The 13,552-nt window shown below is 43.2% G+C and overlaps 1 protein-coding gene across 1 annotated transcript in view; it reads left to right on the top strand.

The window, feature by feature from the left end:
• The first annotated feature begins 1,245 nt into the window (after positions 1–1,245).
• tmem165 (transmembrane protein 165) overlaps positions 1,246–13,552 on the top strand; it is a 30,711-nt gene continuing 18,404 nt past the window's right edge. Inside the window, exon 1 of the mRNA XM_072569533.1 lies at positions 1,246–1,482. Within this exon, the coding sequence (XP_072425634.1) occupies positions 1,369–1,482 (114 nt within the window). The 5' untranslated portion in view covers positions 1,246–1,368. The remainder of the gene's footprint in view (positions 1,483–13,552) is intronic.

Consider the following 13,552-nt stretch of genomic DNA (forward strand, 5'->3'; position numbering starts at 1 on the left):
GTTGTCTTGAAGGCTGGATAGTTTGTTGCAAATAATGATCTAAGGTTTGGCGATTGTTTGGGGGTGAAAAGATTATCATGGCGAGGTGCTTATCGTCATTGACGTTGAAGGCTGTGAACAACATGGCATAGCTTCTCAGCTGCAGGGAAGTACAGGACGATAAAGGTTAATCTTTCGGTCGTATCCTATGTCTGTCTTCTGAGGGGGTTGTTGCAGTTTTTCTCTGTGGCATGTCGGAACTGGATATCAATGAGTTGAGCATCGTATTCCAACCTTATGACGGCTTTCTTCAAAATCTTCGGGTGTCTGTCGTGTTCCTCCAGATCTGAGCAGATCATGTGTATGTGCAGGGCTTAGCTGACTGGCTCAGTTACTGCCCCACTACCAAAATGGACCCCATTGGTCTCATAGCAGACACAAAGGAATTCATCAGGTAAATGAGGCTCCAGATGTCAGCAGTGAGCCAAATGAGACAACCAACAAACTGGTAGTCGTTAAGAGAGAGCTGCAGTGTAGCGACTAAAGTAGAAAGAATTGAACCAGAAGATCACTGCAATAGGCTTGACATGTATGCTTATGCCATCAGGAAATGCATTAATGCTGCACTTGCAAGATAGTGCAATGTTTCTCAAGCACAACACTCTGGTTAGACTCTCAGCATGTGACTCTTATACCTTTCATGTTATTGCAGTCATTTGGTTTGTCTCCAGCATCACCTTATTTTAAAATTGTTGTAATTATCTGTCTAATTTAATCAGATTATGGGTCAGCCGTTGACACTTTGCAGCAAAAATGTCAGACAGTGTGTGTAAAGACCTTTTATTCAGCCTGTGGACATTCCAATTCATAGTATTTGTAAGGTCTTTGGATCTCTGCCAACACATCTTATGCCTATGTGCTTCCCTCACCGGTGCAATGCTCCGAAAGCTTGTGATTTCAAATAAACTTGTTGGACTATAACCTTGTGTTGTGTGACTTCTGACCTTGTCCACTCAAGTCCAGCCACCATTGCCATTTGAAGGATTCTGCAGCTGTTGCTCATGCGCAGACATTGAGCCACTTTGCGGGATGGGCGAATGCGAGGAGGAATTGACCTAATGTGGCCCATACGTAGACGGGACTGGTGGATGTGGGACAACGTCACAACGGGGGGTGGGTCGTGGGGGAATGTTCCAATCAGGTGTCGGCAAGACGAACCAGGGGCCAATGAGAGGGCGGGCCGGCTCGTTCCGCGTGTCGGGCGAGGAGGAAGTGAAGGTTGTGCTTCCGCCATGGCAGCCGCCGATCGCTAAGGTTCTGTTGAGGGGATCTTGGCTTCGGCCTCCTATTCCGTGGTGACGGTTTCTTCCCCCCCTATTCCCCGCGATCATGTCTGCATGGTGCCGGGCTGCCGCTGTTTTCTGCCTCAGTCTCTGTTACATGGCGGCGGCAGCCGAGCTGCAAGAAAAGGATGAAGCGGCTAAAGCGGAGACCGGGCAGCAGGTGAGGCCGTGGGGGCTCTCGCGCCGCGGGCCCGGGACGCACCATGAAGGCGCTTGTGACAGTACGGGCCTGGGTTCCTCTCGTAAACCGCAAAGGATGTGTGGTCTCAGCCCCATTGCCGCCCGGTTAGTGTCCGGCAACAATCCGGATCAGCCAAATCTGTATCAGCAGTCAGCCCCTTGTTGAAAAAGAGAATCTTATTATAAAGTGCTGACACAAGTTAGGTTATAGGGCAATAGGGTTTACTGAATTCACATTGTAAATGTTGTTCAGTCAAACTGCTGGATTTTCATTAGCATAAATATTTAAATATAGAGCAGAATTCAAGGGGAGTGCCCTTGTTAGCGAGCCGATCTTTTATCTTCACCACCTCTCTCTCTCTCTCTCTCTTCCCCCTTTATCTGCAGCTCTCCCTACGCTCACAGACCTGAAGAAGGGTTACACCCGAAACATTAACTTCTCCGTTTCCTGATGCCTGGCTGGCTGTGTTCTTCCAGCCTCCTACTGGATTAGTGGTGCTGGAAGAGCACAGCAGTTCAGGCAGCATCCAACGAGCAGCGAAATCGACGTTTCGCGCAAAAGCCCTTCATCAGGAATAAAGGCAGTGAGCCTGAAGCATGGAGAGATAAGCTAGAGGAGGGTGGGGGTGGGGAGAGAGTAGCATAGAGTACAATGGGTTAGTAGGGGAGGAGATGAAGGTGATAGGTCAGGGAGGGGAGGGATTAACAGGTAGGACGGGTCATGAGGATGGTGCTGAGCTGGAAGATTGTAACAGGGGTGAGGTGGGGGGAGAAGAAATGAGGAAATTGGTGAAGTCCACATTGATGCCCTGGGGTTGAAGTGTTCCGAGGCGGAAGATGAGGCGTTCTTCCTCCAGGCGTCTGGTGGTGAGGGAGCGGCGGTGAAGGAGGCCCAGGACCTCCATGTCCTCGGCAGAGTGGGAGGGGGAGTTGAAATGTTGGGCCACGGGGCGGTTTGGTTGATTGGTGCGGGTGTCTCGGAGAGGACTGGAGGCTAGCAAACGTGGTTCCCTTGTTCAAGAAGGGGAGTAGGGATAATCCTAGTAACTATAGGCCAGTGAGTCTCACTTCTGTTGTGGGCAAAGTCTTAGAGAGAATTGTAAGGGATAGGATTTATGAACATTTGGATAGGAATAATGTGATCAAGGATAGTCAGCATGGTTTTGTGAAGGGCAGGTCGTGCCTCACAAACCTTATTGAATTCTTTGAGAAGGTGACTAAGGAGGTAGATGAGGGGAAAGCGGTAGATGTGGTATATATGGATTTTAGTAAGGCGTTTGATAAGGTCCCCCATGGTAGGCTACTGCAGAAAATACAGAGATATGGCATTGAGGGTGAGTTGGAGGTTTGGATTAGGAATTGGCTCTCTGGAAGAAGACAGAGGGTAGTAGTTGATGGCAAAGGTTCATCTTGGAGTGCCGTCACTAGCGGTGTTCCGCAAGGATCTCTTTTGGGACCATTGCTGTTCGTCATTTTTATAAATGACCTGGAGGAAGGGTTAGAAGGATGGGTGAGCAAGTTTGCGGATGATACGAAAGTCGGAGGAGTTGTAGACAGTGAGGAAGGATATGGCAGGTTACAGCGGGATATAGAAAAGCTGCAGAGCTGGGCAGATAGGTGGCAAATGGAGTTCAATGTAGCTAAGTGTGAAGTGATTCACTTTGGTAAGAGTAATAAAAAGATGGATTACTGGGCTAATGGTAGACTACTTGGTAGTGTGGAAGAGCAGAGGGATCTTGGTGTCCATGTACACAGATCTCTGAAAGTTGCCACCCAGGTAAATAGTGCAGTGAAGAAGGCATATGGCGTACTGGCTTTTATTGGTAGAGGAATTGAGTTCCGGAGTCCTGAGGTCATGCTGCAGTTGTATAAGACTCTGGTGCGGCCGCATCTGGAATATTGTGTGCAGTTTTGGTCGCCATACTATAGGAAGGATGTGGAGGCACTGGAACGGGTGCAGAGGAGGTTTACCAGGATGTTGCCTGGTATGGTAGGAAGATCCTATGAGGAAAGGCTGAGGCACTTGGGGTTGTTTTCATTGGAGAAAAGAAGGTTTAGGGGTGATTTGATAGAGGTGTACAAGATGATTAGGAGGTTAGATAGGGTTGACAGTGAGAACCTTTTTCCACGTATGGAGTCAGCTATGACAAGGGGGCATAGCTTTAAATTAAGGGGGGGTAGATATAGGACTGATGTTAGGGGTAGGTTCTTCACTCAGCGAGTCGTAAGTTCATGGAATGCCCTGCCAGTAGCAGTAGTGGACTCTCCCTCTTTATGGGTATTTAAGCGGGCATTGGATAGGTATATGGAGGATAGTGGGTTAGTGTAGGTTAGGTGGGCTTTGATCGGCGCAACATCGAGGGCCGAAGGGCCTGTACTGCGCTGTATTCTTCTATGTTCTATGTTCCCTAAAGCGCTCTGCTAGGAGGCGCCCAGTCTCCCCAATGTAGAGGAGACCACATCGGGAGCAACGGATACAATAAATGATATTGGTGGATGTGCAGGTGAAACTTTGATGGATGTGGAAGGCTCCTTTAGGGCCTTGGATAGAGGTGAGGGAGGAGGTATGGGCACAGGTTTTACAGTTCCTGCGGTGGCAGGGGAAAGTGCCAGAATGGGAGGGTGGGTCCTAGGGGGGTGTGGACCTGACCAGGTAGTCACGGAGGGAACGGTCTTTGCGGAAGGCGGAAAGGGGTGGGGAGGGAAATATGTCCCTGGTGGTGGGGTCTTTTTGGAGGTGGCGGAAATGTCGGTGGATGATTTGGTTGATGCGAAGGTTTGTAGGGTGGAAGGTGAGCACCAGGGGCGTTCTGTCCTTGTACATTATAAAATTTTAACCTTGTTGAATAGCTTCTGGAAATCTTAGTACATCCACCAGTTCCCCTATGTCCCACGTTACATATTATTTCTTCAGAGAGTTTTAATAAATTGGTTAAATATGATTTCCCTTCCACAGAATTACATTGACTCTGCTTGATTGCATAATTTTTTGAAATGCTTTGCTAACATCCATTTCATAATATCATCTTCCCTAATACCTATTTTTTAACGAACCCGTAGTTTCCTCTTTTAGAATCATATACTTTTAAGCACAGAAGGAGGTTATTCTGCTCATTGTACTGAGTACTGAAAGAGCTACCCAGCTAGTTCCATTCTCCAGCCATATCACCTGAGATTTCTAAAATCATCATTTTCAAATATATATTCAGCTCTCTTCTATGGAATCCCCTGGCAGTACATTCCAAATCTTAACAGCAATTTGAATAAAGAAGTTTCTCCTCATTTCCCTCCTAGCTTTCATGTTGACAGTCTTTAAATTGTGATCCCTAATTACTGATCTATCAATGAATTTACCCTGCCAAAATAGTTCATGCACTTTAAAAAAAGCCTCTTAATCTTCTCTGTTCCACTTACTATCTCTAATCTTTCTTTGTATCTAAAATCCTTAATTCCCAATGAATCATCTTTGTATACTCTCCAGACCTTTTAACATCCATCTGAACTCAGTACTCTGCATGTGGTCTGACTAATGATTTGTAGAGGTGAAGCATCATAGAATCAGAGATGTACAGCATGGAAACAGAATCTTCAGTCCAACTTGTCCATGCCGATCAGATATCCTAAATGTAGTCCCATTGGCCAGTACTTGACCCGTATCCCTCAAAACCCTTCGTATTCATACACCCATCCAAATGCCTTTTAAATGTTCTCATTGTACCAGTCTTCTCCACTTCCTCTGGCAGCTCATGCCATACATGGCCCATCCTTTGCGTGAAAATGTTGTTCCTTAGGTCCCTTTTAAATCTTTCCCCACTCACCCTAAACCTAAGCCTCTTCCTTGCTTTTATACTGTATCTATTTATAAACTCAAGGATCCTTAACAACTGTCTTAACTTGCCTGGTCACATTCAGAGAATTATACAGTTGAATTCTGAGATCCCTCTGCAATTTTACTTCTCTCAAAGTTGTTCCAATGAGCCTGTATTATCTATTCCTATTTCTTCTACCAAAATGCATTAGCTCACATTTTTCTGCATTGAAATTCATCTGCAAGATGCTCTGCCCATTTGGCCAACTTTGTTTTTTGGAGTCGTTGAGTGTCATCCTCACAATTCACCCTTCTTTCTAGCTTAGTATCATCTGCAAATTTAGAGATTTTGCCCTCCACATTCATCTCCAGATTGTGTATATAAATCATAAAAAGCAAAGGCCCCAACACCAAGCCCTAGGGAGCACCATTTTGAACTTGTCTCCAGTCTGAGAAGTGCCCTCTGTTTCTTACATTTTAGCCAACCTCTAATCCTTTTTGCTAAGGTCCTATCAATCCCCAACATTTCTAATTTGCTAACAGTCCTGCCATATGGCCCTATATTAAGTTCTTTCTGAAGTTTAAAAAAAACAATATCCACAGCAGTGCCCTTCTCCTCTGCCTGTGTCACCTTGTCAAATAACTCAAATATGTTTGTCAAACACGACCTGCCCTTGAACAAACCATGTTGATTATCCAGTGTTAACTCATTTTTCTTTGCGTATATTTACCTCACGCCTTATTATGGTCTTCGTTAGTTTTCACACTACCAATGTCAAGCTGACATCTGTAGTCGTCTTTGTTACCCTTTGTCCCTTTCTTAAACAATGGTAGCCATGATGTGGATGTGCCGGTGTTGGACTGGTGGGGACAAAGTTAAAAATCGCACGTCATCAGGTTATAGTCCAACAGGTTTATTTGGAAGTACAAGCTGTCAGAGTGCTACTCTTTCATCAGGTAACTAGTGGAGTAGGATCATAGGACACAGAATTTATAGCAAAAGATCACAGTGGCATACATGGATGCGATATACTGAACAAACCTGGATTGCTGTTAAGTCTTTCATTTTTTAGAATGGGCTGTAGGTTTCGATTCTTTAATATGTAAACCCCCCCAACTTCTTTCAAACCAAATTCCCGTGATAACTTAAGATTTTCTTTTTTAAAAAAGTGACATCTCGATTCAGACAATGCATTAAAGGTATGAGGTTAGAGTCTGTATGTATTCCAGTCTTGAGTCTGACTGGTTCAGTTTCCAAAGTAGGAACTTATAAAATGTCACGTGGATTATAGAAAATAATGACTGAATATTAATGAATCAAAACCTGCAGCCCATTCTAAAAGATGAAAGACTTCACAGCAATCGAGGCTTGTTCAATATATCACATCAGTGTATGACACTGTGATCTTTTGCTATAAATTCTGTGTCCTATGATCTGACTCACTAGCTACCTAATGAAGCAGCAGCACTCTGAAAGCTTGTACTTCCGAGTAAACCTTTTGGACCATAACCTGGTGTTCATTTTTAACTTTAAACAATGGTGTCACACTTTTAACCCTCCAGTCCTGTGGGAGTAATCCTGTTCAGAGAAGTGAGATCACCAACTGTCATAACCCTACTTGTCCTGCAGGTTTCCATAATCTGCCTACAAATACTCTCTTCTACTTTCTCCTCACTACTTGGAGATATACATTATTAACCAAAAAGATCACTGCTCCCTTCCTTTTCTTACCTCTAACCGTATAGAGTCATACAGAAACACGCTTGTGTCAAACGTGTCCACAGCAACCAGATCTATAAATCTGACTCAGTTCAATTTAACAGCATTTGGTGCATATCGCTCTAAACTCTTCCTATTCATGTACCCATCCAGAAGCCTTTTAAATGTTGTAATTGTACATGCCTCCAGCACTACTTCTGGCAGCTTTCTATGCATACAGCATCCTCTCATGTATGAAAATGTTACGTCTCAGATCCTTTTTAAATCTTTCCCCTCTCACCTTAAACTCATGCCCTCCAGTTTTGGATGCTTTCCCCTGCGCCCCCCCCACCCCCACAACCTAGAAAAAGAACTTGGTTATTCAGCTTGCCTATGCCCCTCATGATTTTATAAACCTCTGCTAGGCCACCCTCAGTCTCTCATGCACCAAGGAAAAAATCCCCAGCCTATTCAGCCACTCCCTATAACTCGATCCTTCCAGTCCTGGCAACATTCTTGTAAATCATTTCTGCACCCTCTCAAGTTTAACCATATCCTTCCTATAGAAGAAAGTGAGGACTGCAACTGCTGGAGATCAGTATCGAGAGTGTGGTGTTGGAAAAGCACAGCAGATCAGACAGCACCTGAGGAGCAGGAGAATCAATGTTTTGTGCCTGAAAAGTTGATTTTCCTGCTCCTTGGATGCTGCCTGACATGTACTTTTCCAGCACCACGGTCTCAACATCCTTCTATAAGAAGGGCAACCAGAGCTGGAAGCCTTGTCTGTGTCCTGTACAGCAGCAACATAACATCCCAACTCATGTACTCAAAAACTGAATCTTATTCCAGGTCTATGATGGTATCTTTGATCAAGACTGCTGCACCAGCTTTTACTCACCTTTTTTGTATCCATCCCTTTTTGAATAAAAGTCGTGCATTCTCTATTTCCAATGGAACTTTTCTTGAATTTAAATAACTATAGAAAATTGTTTAATTGTGTACTGGCAGGTATTTCTTTTCTTTTGTATTAGTACCCTTGTGGTTAACTCTTAGCTGCCCTCTGGGCAAGGAATGGGCATTTAATGCTGGCCCAGCCAGTGATGCCCTCATCCTATGAATAAATGAAAGTGCAATATTTTGAGACAGTTTGACAAAGGGCATTGTTGACTTCGTGATGATGTCACAAAATCTTCTACAAGTAAACTTTTCTCTCTTGTCCGCAGTAAAGCAGAGTGTTTCTTGGAAACTAACTTCTTTTAACCACCCTACATTCTGACTGTTCTGAGATTTATAAAAAGGTAAATTATAAAAAAAAATCAGGTGGCCAGCCCACCTTGTCAGAACAGTGCCAAAGAGAAAATGGTGATTAAGCCTAAACTTAAAGATAAATTTGGGATGTTGCCAAGTGTACACTGGCAAGATAATCAGAGGGTTAGATAGGGTGGACAGGGAGAGTCTTTTTCCAAGTATGGGGACGGCAAACACGAGGGGACACAACTTTAAAGTGAAGGGAGATAGATATAAGACAGATGTCAGAGGTAGTTTCTTTACTCAGAGTAGTAAGGGTATGGAATGTTTTGCCTGCATCGGTAGTAGATTCGCCAAGTTTAAGTGCATTTAAGTCGTCATTGGACGGGCAAATGGACGTACATGGAATAGTGTAGGTGGGATGGGCTTCAGATTAGTATGACAGGGCAGCGCAACATTGAGGGCTGAAGGGCCTGAACTGAGCTGTAATGTTCTATAAACTCGAGTAATGAGGGGCTGTGTGGACCCAGGATGGGAGAACGTCCTCAGATGAGCTTCAAATGGGTACAGGGGATGTAACTTTGGAGCAGGTACAATTCTTGTGATGATGGGAAGGAGCCCTTTAGTGACCATGATGTCAAATGTTAGACTTCAGTAGACAATAGGTGCAGGAGTAAGCCATTCTGCCCTTCGAGCCTGCACCACCATTAAATACGATCATGGCTGATCATCCTTAATCAGTATCCTGTTCCTGCCTTCTCCATTCGCATCTCTTTCCCACCACCATTGTGCCATTCCATCTCTGGTGTGGGCATGCAATGTGGGAATGGACACCATAAAATTGCAGCATTTCAGAGATGTTTAAATCTATGAACTTAATTCACTGCTTTTTCACTCTTGAATACATTGTGGTTACAAATAATGCTTGATGCATGATGGTATTTGGCTTCCATATATTGGATTTAATGGTTCATCAATCTTCATTGTGGAGGATGACATGGAAAAAAAAACTTATTCTACTTTTGATACTTCAGTATTTAAGCAGAGGTCAATGTGGTGCTTTGTGAAGGCAGTTTTGCTGAAATTCTGTCTAAATGTGACACTAATTTAACCACAGACAAGTAAATCTCTATAATCTATTATGTGCATTTTTCCCTTTGTTACTATAAATCAGGTTAGGCATCCCAATCTTCTTTCAAATTGGATTCTCACATCCAGAGAGATCCAGGGCAGGTAGCAAAAAAAAACTTGAATGGATGTTGGTGCATTCTTGTACAATGTTTGAATACATCAATTTTCTATTAAATTGTAATTATTTAATGTAAATAAATGGGGCAAGCATCTTCTACACAATAGCTTCCTACAAGTAACAAGGCTGGCTTACCTGTTTTGGAGAGATTTACTGAGAGGGTAAGTTTGGCTAGGACCCAGAGAGACTCCCAAGGCAAATCAGTGCAAATGCTGGATATCAGAAATGGGGAGAAAATGTGCTGGAAATATTTGTAGCACACTACTCTTCCTGGAGCGTCAGAGGATGAGAGTTGACCTTATGGACGTTTATAAAATCATGAGGGACATGAGTAGAATGAATAGCCAAGGTCTTTTCCCCAGAGTAGGGGAGTACAAACCAGACGGCAGTGGTTTAAGATGAGAGAGGAAAGATCTAAAGCTATTACTGTCTTAATTTATTCAGCTTAGGCAGAGGGTGGTGCATGTATGGAACGAGCTGCAAGAGGGAGTAGCGGAGGTGGGTACAATTACAACCTTTAAAAGACTTCTGGATGGGTTCATGAATAGGAAGGGTTTAGAGGGATATGGGCCAAATGCTGGAAAATGGGACTAGATTAATTTAGGATATCTGGTCGGTATGGACGAGTTGGACCAAAGGGTTTGTTTCTGTGCTACAGCTCTGAGTTGGCTGGGCGGTTAGTTTGTGAAGCAGTGTGATGCCAACAGCGTGGGTTCAATCCCCACACCGGATGAGGTTACCATAAAGGACTCTCCTCAACCTCTTCCCACGCCTCAGGTATGGTGGCTCTCAGGTTAAACCACTGCCAGTTATCTCTGTCTAATGAGAGAACAGCCCTGTGATCTGGTAAGACTGTGGCTACTCTCACACAAAGGTCCTCCTTCCTGATCTCTCATCTCTGTCCTGTCCCGTCTCCATTGTTATCCTATTTACCACTTGCCACTCTTAAATAGCTTCTGAATAATTGGGGATGGGGAACAGTGCAGCATAGCCAATGGCATTCACATCCAATGAACGAACAATAAAAAAAAAATCACTTCTCCATCTTCTAATGGGGATTGGCCTTCCCAGACAAGACTGTACACAACCCCAGGAATCACCTAATGGAACCTTCTCTGAACTGCTTCCAATGTAGGAATGTCCCTCAAATAAGGTGACCAAAACATGAAATTGTATTCTAGGAGTTAACTCAAGCATCATTTACAGTTGTAGCAAAACTTCCCTTCTTTTACCTCCTGGCAATAGTTTGTTATCGATATTGATGACTTGGATGAGAATGTGCAAGGCATGATTAGTAAGTTTGCTGATGACACTTCAATAGGTGGTATCGTGGGCAGTGAGGAAGGTTTTCAGAAACTGCAGCAGGACCTCGATCAGCTGGGGAAGTGAGTCGAGATATGGCAAATGGAGTTTAATATAGATGACTGTGAAGTCTTGCATTTTGGAAAGTTAAGTCAAGGTAGGAGTTTCATGGTGAATGGTGGGGCCTTAAGGAGTGTATTGGAGCAGAGGGACCTTGGCGTTCAGGTTCACTGTGCTCTGAAAGTGGAGTCGCAGGTAGACAGGGCAATGGAGAAGGCTTTTGGCACACTGGTTTTCTTCAGTCAGGGATTGAGTATATAAGTTGGTAAGTTATGCCACCGTTATACAGGATGTTGGTGAGGCCGTACATGGAGTATTGTGTTCAGTTTTGCTCACCTTGCTTTAGGAAGGATGTTGTTAAACTGGAAAGAGTGCAGAAGGAATTTACTAGGATGTTGTCTGGACTCGATGGTCTGAGATAGGGAGAGGTTGTTCAAGCTAGGACTTTTTTCTTTAGCGTATAGGAGACTGAAGGGGCAGCCTGATAGAGATGTATAAGATCATGAAAAGCATGGATAGGGTGAATGCACTCAGTTATCTTCCCAGGGTTGGGAATCGAGGACTAGAGAGCATCAGTTTAAGGTGAGAGGGGAAAGAATAAAAGAGAACCTGAGGAGGATCTTTTTTGTTTACACAGAGGGTGGTATGCATATGGAATGAGCTGCCAGCATTGTAATATTCTATCACATGCTGTTTGCTTGTGTAGTAACATTTTATGTGACACCTCATCAAATGCCTTTTGGAAATCCAAATACTGTATCACCTGACCTCTGTTCTGTCCTTAAGTTATTAATGTTGATATCACCTATTCAGGGCAGTACAGGCCCTTCAGCCCTTGATGTTGCGCTGACCTGTGAAACCAATCTGAAGCCCATCTAACCTACAGTATTCCATTATCATCCAGATGTTTATCCAATGACGATTTAAATGCCCTTAAAGTAAGTTATAGTTGATCCAGTTAAATTTATTGTCATTACTAACTTTCAGAAAGCTAAAGTTAAAGCAAGATTCAATGAAGTGATTGTATTTTTTTTGTCTTGTAATGAATGACATTATCTAATAGTAAATTGGTGCAAATTATCTTCCAATAAATCAGCTCATGATTATGCAGGTAGAGTTTCATTTGACATTTAATGAAACTGGAAAGCTTAAGTTAGAAGGTGCATGTTTGTAACATGACACTCTATAAATAATTATATACGACTAAGTAAAGATTAACTCCGAGGTGCCAGTGTTGGACTGGGGTAGGCAATGTTAAAAATCACACAGCACCAGTTTATAGTCCAACAGGTTCATTTGGAAGCACTAGCTTTCGGACCACCCACTATTTTTTATCCATTGACTTTCTGGAGCAAAGCATGGTATGAAGGATGGTTGATACGGACTGCATTCTGAGCAGAAAAAGAACTATACCCTTGTAGCCTTATAGATGAAAGAAAGTGACTGACTGTGTAAATGTTGAAGTATGATTATTTGTATTGTTCCGAGTTTGAACCAGGTAACCAGTGGATGAATTAATTAGATATTTGAACATTTTGGATTACTTGCCTATCAAAGATGAAACAATTTGTGCCTGTGGAACTGTTCTTACTTACCATTGGCAACAGCAGATATCTTGAGAGTGACACACCTGTTAGGCTGAAGGTTTGGATCTCTAGATAGAATTCTTGGATGAAATTTGCGATGGCTATTGTCAGCTGTGGATGGTCTTTGGAAAACTTTATTCACTGAAGGGGCATATGGGCTTGATCAGGTTACAGAAAGGTTTGAGAAAATTCATGTTTAGTATCCCTGGTTCAGTGGCCTTCAAAATGTGGACTGAGCTGAAACAACACACCTAGCTGGCTCCTGGTTTTAACTATTGTTTGGTTCTTGGGGCAAGACTTACTCTTACAATCAGATGTCTGCTTCCTCGAAACACATCCTGGGAAACTGTTATTTCTTGTAGTCTTGACGGAATGAATGGGACATGGTGCAAATGGTGGAGGATTGGATTGCAAAATTTGCAATTTTCCAGATACCTGATAGGGCATAAGCAGACAGGGGAAGAGTTAAGTTCTGAGTTTTGTGAAATAAGAGGTTCAGTTGAGCATGACTCAGATCAGATAAGAGCTTTACAGTTAACAATAGGATGCTGGAGGTAAGGGCAATGGGTTAACAAGGTGGAAAAGCAGTCATTGTGTAGAGCCATTTAACAATATGAATCCAGTTACAAGGTTAAGAACATTCATTGTATAACAGTAAAGGGCTTGGTCTCTGCTATTGATACTCATTGATTGGAACGGTCAATTAATGTGTATGTTGCTTTATCTGGATACTTCTCCCTGTAAAATGACAATATAGTTCATTGAGAAATTGCTCTTCCAAAGAAGACTGTGAACTCCTGTCTCTGTGCACATAGGCGATTGTGCTGTCTCCCTCCAAGGCCCAGAATAAAGGTGAAGGAGGTAAAACTATACTGTGTCTCTGAGCGTTTTGCTTTGACTGAGGGGGAAACGGGGCAATATATGCATCAGTACGCTGATCAGGTAGAATGAGAATGGAAACACCTTTGCTTCTGGTTATTAGAGCAAGAGACAAAATTTGTACAGTAATAATTGAATTTCCAGGAATATCAGGGAACAGTTTCATACATGATGCAAGTATTATTATGCAATAAATTGTCCAGTGGAGAAAGGCAGTGG

The sequence above is a fragment of the Chiloscyllium punctatum genome, chromosome 1 (genome assembly GCF_047496795.1).
Source record: "Chiloscyllium punctatum isolate Juve2018m chromosome 1, sChiPun1.3, whole genome shotgun sequence".
NCBI classification, from domain to species: Eukaryota; Metazoa; Chordata; class Chondrichthyes; order Orectolobiformes; family Hemiscylliidae; genus Chiloscyllium; species Chiloscyllium punctatum.